The sequence below is a fragment of the Oncorhynchus mykiss genome, chromosome 30, assembly GCF_057628025.1.
Source record: "Oncorhynchus mykiss isolate SJ-2025 chromosome 30, ASM5762802v1, whole genome shotgun sequence".
NCBI lineage: Eukaryota > Metazoa > Chordata > Actinopteri > Salmoniformes > Salmonidae > Oncorhynchus > Oncorhynchus mykiss.
In genome coordinates this window covers 23,787,235-23,795,669 of record NC_143051.1, presented here as the reverse complement: position 1 = coordinate 23,795,669, position 8,435 = coordinate 23,787,235, and the positions used below count along the sequence as shown (strand labels likewise).

Genomic DNA, 8,435 nt, shown 5'->3' with positions numbered 1-8,435 from the left:
TGTGGATTTTTAGGAGGGATCTAGCTACAGTATTGTAATATTTCAACTGTGCAGTGGATGTTTCAATTTACGATGATTGGTATAAGAATAACATTGCAGTTGTCAACAACAGAAACCCAGACGACCTTTGTTTTTCTGAAGATTGCACCACCCATTTCTCTGAGATTTAACTCTGCAACCAATCGCTTGCTCGAGAGCAGTCTATCTTCAGCCAACTTCAATGAATCGATTGGAGGATGCATAGTGTGCCCGATGACCTCGTCCTTCTAGTATTATATTATCCAATCAGAGGTTTACAGTGAGTTATTTTGTCCCGCCCTGGTCTGTCAGCCAGTAGTTTGCCAGAGGAGGGACACTGGAAAGGGATTGCGCATTGGAAGACAGACGACACAGAGACATAGCTAACTAGCATAGCTATGTTGTTATAGCGCTTTTATAAGTGAACTTAGTGATTTAAATAGTTTTGTTCGATATGAAAATGTTTAATTGAGTTTTTCGAGAATGCATATTTGTTGAAACACTTCAACATGGACAAGTAGAAGAAAAAGTGAGAATGTAGTAAAATGTAGTAGCTAAGCTAACTCTGGGCAGCTTATTAATAACTAAACTCAACTGGACTTTTTCAAGAACAAATGTTCCAGCTTTTTTGGGAAAGTTACCAACTTGCTTTATCATGTAACATTGATATATTTGAGTAAACAAACGAAAGTTACTCGCAAGTAACTTGAGGCTTATTCAAGATTTAACTTTGTATATTTGTTTTTGCCAAGTTTGTGAACTGGAAGAGTTGCACTGTGGCAATCAACATAATGTCAACAGCATCATCAGCAACCAACTCAACCCAACAGCAGCAACAGCGGGTCAAGCGAAGCGGTGACAGCGGGGTCTCCCCAACCATCTCTCCGGCCGGCTGCAGCAACGGCAGCACCACCACGATCCGGTTGCAGCCTATTCGTGCCACGGTGCCATACCAGCTCTTGCGTGGAAGTCAGCACAGCCCAACCCGCTCCTGCTCCTCTTCCTTCACAGTCGCGAGCAACACAGAACCGACATCGACGTCCCCTTGCAACAGTCCCTCCAGCCCGACGCAGCTGCTGCTCGCGAACCCGGGTGGAAACGGCTCGGTGGAGGGCAGGCTGGTCGCAAGGCAGAGACGCTCGCCGCCGGACAGCAAGAACTCACCTGAGCGGTGTCCGATCTCGCCTGTTTTCAAAGGTGCAGTAGTGCCGTTTGTCCACCATTTATTGCATCCAAAGCTAGACAGGCTAGCTGTTGCTATAGCTAGCAAGCTAATTGGGTCAGATCGGGGTCTCTGCTAGACGCATCAGCATCACTAGCACGCAAACACTTATTGTTTTGCCCAACATTTGTGTGTTTATAGGCCAATCCAGATATAGCAAATAACAAACCTAGCTAACCCTGAAAATGCTGAAATATATTGCGTATGTCATATGAATTATTATGGACCCAGTATCCAAATGTTGTCATGTTCAAATAATGAATTGGCATCTAGGCGATGCTTTGAAACCAGATATGTACTATGTTGTTTGATTTGCAAACTACTGCTTTGGGCTTTCGATTTCTGTATCCGTGGCTATTATGGTGACGATGCAGTTACTGTACCTCCAGGCCAGCGCGCGGCAGTTGGATAAACACGACTTGTTCGTCGTATTAAAATAAATGAATAACTGCAACCACATCGGCGGACATGTTAAAAGTATTCAATCAATATCATTCATTATTAGAGTGACATGGAAATGTATTTAGGTATTTTCTCTGAAATGGACGCTTGTTTACCAGCGCGAAGGAATGGAAATAATTACGTCGTTGACTGGAGAAGGTCGCGCGCTTATGGCAACACTGGGGCCTAGCAGGAGCGAGCGCATCTCGAGACGTAAACACGATAATTCTATTGCAAATATGAGTGCTGCTCTTGCTCGTTGCAAATAAGTTTATCTAAAGCTGTAGTGTTATTTGCCACCTTAGAGTCAATTGCACTCTCCTGTATTTGACAGGTAGGTAAATACATCCATCTAAGAGGTGAAATGTGATTAGGGAGTGCTATTCTTTCCCAGAACTTATGATGGTATGGATTCTTGAAGAGGTAGAGACTGTATTCCAATCCATTTCTTTATATACCAGGTCCACAATATGCTCTCTCTGTGCCCCCTCTCTCAAAATAGGAGACTTCAGTAGCCTAGGTGTGCAATGCGGATTCTGCAGGTTTAGTAGGACTGTCTGCTGGTAGTAGTACTGATTGAACAGCGGGATACCACTGCCCAGACCCCTAGAAAGCCTTGACCTCTCTCCATGTCAAGCTATATATTATGGATGCAATATGGTGAGGTGATCACCACAGAGTTTCTGTACTTTTTAGGTCGGGGGCATTGGACAGGGGGCACCACGACTGGGTTTGAATGGAAAAGGAGGCCTTAACATGTCTTATCATACAATCTCTTAAAAAGCATATGATATTCAAAGGGCTAGATTTCTCATCTTTAACAGTTTGTCATTTGTACTGTAGTATTTATGAATTTGAGCTCAGGTCAAGCATGTAGGGTCTAGTCTCCAAAGAATGACAAGTGACAACCACATGATAGAAAAAGTAATTTGATACCTTCTGTGTTAGTATGCCATGTGTATGCAGTCATTGTTGATGGCCCTATGTGTTATGCAGTCATTAGAACTCATCTATTAACATTAGAGGTCGACCCATTATGATTTTTCAACGCCAATACCGATTATTGGAGGACCAAAAAAAGCCGATACCGATTAATCTTAATCGTCCGATTTTTAAAAATGTATTTATTTGTAATAATGACAATTACAACAATACTGAATGAACACTTATTTTAACTTAATATAATACATCAATAAAAAAGTATTTAGCCAGGTTAACCCACCGTTCCTAGGCCGTCATTGAAAATAAGAATGTGTTCTTAACTGACTTGCCTAGTTAAATAAAGGTATACATGTATTTTTTTAAACGACAAAATCGGTGCCCAAAAATACCGATTTCCGATTGTAATGAAGACCAGAAATTGGCCCTAATAAATCGTCCATTTCGATTAATCGGTCGACCTCTAATTAACACTATTTCGTTCCTACATTAGCATTAAGGACTCCCTGAAAAACACTGGCCATTGTTACTGAGTGGACTATCCTGGTTAAATAAATGAAATGAGGTAGTGCTTTGGGCCCAGTCTGTGTTGGTTATGCAACATGCACAAGTCTGTGTGTAAGTAGGTGTTTGTTTGATAATGGGTGACAAGCAGGCAAGCTCACACTCTGGTTTGTCACTGCTGAAAGCGTTCCTTGGTTCAGTGTGGCATGTTCTGACATTCCATCTCATTAAAAAAAGGTAATCTTCTGAGAGATGACATCATCGTGCTTAAAGACCAGGAAAACCCCTGGAGAGACACTCCTACAACATTCTCATTCATCTTGACGCAAAGGCCCTTTTAACACATAACCTTTAGCTGAAACTAGCTTATATGAACCAAAAATAACAGGAAGGTGTTTAAAACCATCTGTTTAAAGTTGACTGACACTCAGTCAGTTCTGTGTCGGAGGTAGGCCTATATCCTATCTATGGCTTTCTGCAGAGACAGGCCTAACTCATTGCTACAGGGTTGTTATGTTAAGGCAATGATTTTGTACTGCTTCAACCTAACATACAGTGCCTTGCGAAAGTATTCGGCCCCCTTGAACTTTGCGACCTTTTGCCTCATTTCAGGCTTCAAACATAAAGATTTGTATTCATACAAAGAAAACTGCTGTTCACAAATGCTCTCCATCCAACCTCACTGAGCTCGAGCTGTTTTGCAAGGAGGAATGGGAAAAAATTTCAGTGTCTCGATGTGCAAAACTGATAGACATACCCCAAGCGACTTACAGCTGTAATCGCAGCAAAAGGTGGCGCTACAAAGTATTAACTTAAGGGGGCTGAATAATTTTGCACGCCCAATTTTTCAGTTTTTTATTTGTTAAAAAAGTTTGAAATATCCAATAAATGTCGTTCCACTTCATGATTGTGTCCCACTTGTTGTTGATTCTTCACAAAAAAATACAGTTTTATATCTTTATGTTTGAAGCCTGAAATGAGGCAAAAGGTCGCAAAGTTCAAGGGGGCCGAATACTTTCGCAAGGCACTGTATGTATATGTATATACTGTACTCAATACCATCTACTGCATCTTGCCTATGCCGTTCTGTACCATCACTCATTCATATATCTTTATGTACATATTCTTTATCCCTTTACACGTGTGTATAAGGTAGTAGTTTTGGAATTGTTAGGTTAGATTACTCGTTGGTTACTACTGCATTGTCGGAACTAGAAGCACAAGCATTTCGCTACACTCGCATTAACATCTGCTAACCATGTGTATTTGACAAAAACATTTGATTTGATGTGCGGCTATGATCGGAGGTTTTGAGGGAAGAGGTTGACATGTTTTTCAAAGACATTAGCACAGCAGTGTTTTGCCCTCAAGTGTACTAGGTGGGCTTAGTGAGGCTGGCCCCCTTAACCTGCCCCTGCGCTGACTGACAGGTCCTGTACGCCTTAGTGGGATCAGATCCCACTGAGAAAGGCACAGGACAGGGTCACCTGGGGAAAATCCACTGGATTACAGGTAAATACTAGTGCATTCTGAGGGTACTTCTAGTAAGGCCTTGGCTGTGTTCTGACACACTATGTCAAGCAGCAGTTAGCTGTTTCAGGGAAGCAGAGGTCAGAAGAAGTAAGAAGTAACAGGAAGTAAGAAAGAGGAAATAATACGCTAAGCTCTTCTTGAAAGATGTTACTTGTGTTTCTTCTCAGGAAGCTGTCTGGTTGACTGTCTTTAAGTCTTTTTCCGACTAAACACAAAAGCTCTGGGATACTTTAGAATTGTCACATTATAATCTAATTCACATTCAAAATCACAAAATATTGACATGTGCAATATCCATATAGCAAGAAATTCATATCACATGCAATATTTTCAAATGCCACTCAGCCAAGTGCAATGTCCATTTTTATAGTTTATCCCATGTTTCTCTCCTCTTGAGGAACAGTTGCATGCCGTTATGTTAGGTCAAATGCAGTCAACAGACTGTTCCAAACAAAAATGATGCTGCTTTCCACTTTGCTTCTTAATATAAATCATGTTATTTCTATGATTCCAACAGTTCACCCAAAAGTTTTGATCTATATCGCAGGTCAAATCGTTAAGACACTCCTCTTCAAACTTATTGGGCTTCTCATCATTTCATTTGTAGGAGTTGTAACTTGCTCATTTAAATGTTTGCTGTTCTACTACACTCTTAGAAAAAAACAGTGCTATCTAGAACCTTAAAGGGTTCTGCAGCAGTCCCTATAGCAGAACCCTATCAAGAACCCTGGTTGGTTCCTGGTATAACCCTTTTGGTTCCAAGTAGCATCGTTTTTCATTCCAGATAGAACCCTTTCGACAGAGGGTTCTACATGGAACCCAAAATGGTTCTACCTGGAAACAAAATGGATTTTGGAACCCTTTTTCTAAAGGCGTCCGCATGCTTCCCAGCCGAAACAGTTCGAGCATTTATTATGACGGCATTTTGTGACGTTTTGTTGGTTTTTGACTTCAGCAAAGTTTTTTAGGCTGTTCGGGCGCACACACAAAATTCTCAAGGCAAGCCAAAGTCAAGAGCATAAGTCTACACCCCCTCATCAGCAATTGGTCAACAGTAGGGATTCGTCAATGAAGTGCCTGTTGTCATTAAATGAGAGACGACTCGTCCTCATGCAAATTATTTTCACTAGGGATATACTGCACCAAACATCCTAGTCAGATGCAAAACTGCGGGACAAACTTTTGTTCGGCAAAAAACGTCAAAATGAATGAGATATTTATTGAATTACCTCTGATTATTTTGAGGAAGTGTATCATGGCTATGGAGTCTCAAAATTGACAAACAGTACTATTGGCATATTTTTCTCGTTTTTCAAGCAGTCTTTTAAGGGAGTATGCAAGCTCAGCTAGGTGTCAGCCGAACTGAAGCATGCGGACACCTTAGGAGTGTAGGCCTTCCTCACACCAGCTCTGTGCCTGTAATGGTTAGGTCTAGTCGGCAATACAAGCATTCATATCAACATAAGGGAACGAGAAAAACAGAGATCAGTTTGATTATTTTAGTTTGATTAGTTAGTTTGATTAGTTTGATCTGTTGCAACGAAGCGTAAATCCCTATCACACGAGGGGGAAAACTGTAAGGGAATGGATAAATATGCAAACATTCAAAACAGACATTACAATGTCTTCTTCAAAGCTAGGCGATGTGACACACTGTCACAAGGAAGGTTCAAAAACGGCACCAGTCAGATAACAAAGAATAAACATTCAAGCTGAGCTCTTCAAAGTGCCTTATCAAAATAACATCCAACAGTTAAGGTCAGGTTTCACAAGGTTAAGCCTAACGTGGAGACTTTCATGACGGAAAAAGAGCCAACCTAGCCTGGTTAAACCAGACGGAAGGCTGCTTTCACGATTAAAACATAATCTGTTTGGATGCCAGGCTAGGGCCAATCTGCAGTCAGTTTTAAAAATAATAGTTAAACAAAGCTGGAAAATATAGAATATGATACTATATGGAATAGGCCTACTATAAGTAAGCCTGTTAAATAAAGCCACATGACAGTTACGACAATACAGTACTAGACACGTCATGGCAGTTAGAAAGACACTTCTAAACCTACATACTTTCTCCTCAGGCCATAGGCTAACACCTACTGCTGAACATTGGTGAGGCAAGGACCAACTATGTATCAAATACACCCACAATGACTTAGATTAAGGTGATAGATGGCAATTACCGGGGGAACGAACAGAGAGAAAGGAATGGTGTTGACTGACGGAGAAACTCTCCCACATCACACCAGAACAATGTTTAAGGGAACACAGGCTTACATATGGAAAACCTATCCTAACAGGACAATGTCACAGGTTTAAGCCTAGGTTACATATGGAAAACCTATCCTAACAGGACAATGTCACAGGTTTAAGCCTAGGTTACATATGGAAAACCTATCCTAACAGGACAATGTCACAGGTTTAAGCCTAGGTTACATATGGAAAATCTATCCTAACAGGACAATGTCACAGGTTTAAGCCTAGGTTCCATATGTGACAGAAACAACAACTAAACCATACAATAACCATCAGTCTCAAGTCATTCAATAACCCTAATATGGTTATAGCCCCCATTACAATAGCATATTGACTATAATGTAACCATTACTATAGCATATCTCTCACCAATCTATCATACCAGGGGGAAAATGCACAGGTTTACATTATGTGGCTACTTACAGTGGCTTGCATAAGTATTCACTCCCTTAGACTTTTCCACATTTTACCGTTACAACCTGTAATTTAAATGTTTAATTGTAATTTTTGTCAAAAATCTTCTTAAAATACTCTGTAATGTCAAAGTGGAAGAAATATTTAAACATTTTTTAAAGATGAATGAAAAATAAAACACTAATATAGCCTGGTTACATAAGTATTCACCCCCCTGAGTAAATAGCATATGGAAAAGACACTTTTGGCAGCAATTAAAGCTGTCTTCTTGGGTAAGTTTCATAAGAGATTTGTGAATTCCTCTCCCAGTGTCTGGTGTAAGGCAGACATAAACAGCTTTTCCTCTAGAATTTAGAATGTGCTTAGCTCCATCTTGTTTCTTTGCATCCTGAAAAACTCTCCAGTCTTTGACGCTGTCAAGCATACCCCGAGTGGGCTCCCGAGTGGCGCAGTGGTCTAAGACACTGCATCTCAGTGCAAGAGGCGTCACTGCAGTACCTGGTTTGAATCCAGGCTGCATCACATCCGGCTGTGATTGGGAGTCCCATAGGGCGGCGCACAATTGGCCGAGCGTTGTTCGGGTTTGGCCGGAGTAGGCCGTCATTGTCAATAAGAATTTGTTCTTAATGGACTTGCCTAGTTAAATAAAGAATACCCATACCATGGTGCAGCCACCACCATGCTTGACAATGAGGTGGCAGTTACTCACGGATGTGTTGGGTTTTCCCCAAACAGAAGGCTTTGCATTTAAGCCAAAAAGTGTATTTATTTTCCTTTAACTGCAGTATTACTTTAGTGCCTTGTTGTATGTTTTGGAATATTTGTATTCTTATTTTCACTCTGTTTGAGTCACTACAATGTTATTGATCCATCCTCAGTTCTCTCATCTCAGCCATTAAACTCCAACTGTTTTAAAATCACCAATAGCCTCCTGTTAACATTCCTGAGCAGTTTCATTCCTGTCCTGCAGCTCAGCTCAGAAGGACGACTGTATCTTTGATATGTAAGGGTGGTTTAATACATCATCCACAGCATAATTATTAACTATACCATGCTTAAAGAGATATTCAATGTCTGATTTGTTATTGTTACCCATCTACCAATCACTGCC

The 8,435-nt window shown here is 40.8% G+C and overlaps 1 protein-coding gene across 2 annotated transcripts in view; it reads left to right on the top strand.

The window, feature by feature from the left end:
* Window positions 1-297: 297 nt before the first annotated feature.
* The window catches only part of LOC110488132 (glucocorticoid-induced transcript 1 protein), a 35,302-nt gene continuing 27,164 nt past the window's right edge, over window positions 298-8,435 (top strand). Inside the window, exon 1 of one of the 2 annotated variants that reach the window (XM_021560167.3) lies at window positions 298-1,215. In XM_021560167.3, coding sequence (XP_021415842.1) covers window positions 810-1,215 — 406 coding nt within the window. In that variant the 5' untranslated portion in view covers window positions 298-809. The remainder of the gene's footprint in view (window positions 1,216-8,435) is intronic. The other variant, XM_021560165.3, reaches the window with a different exon arrangement.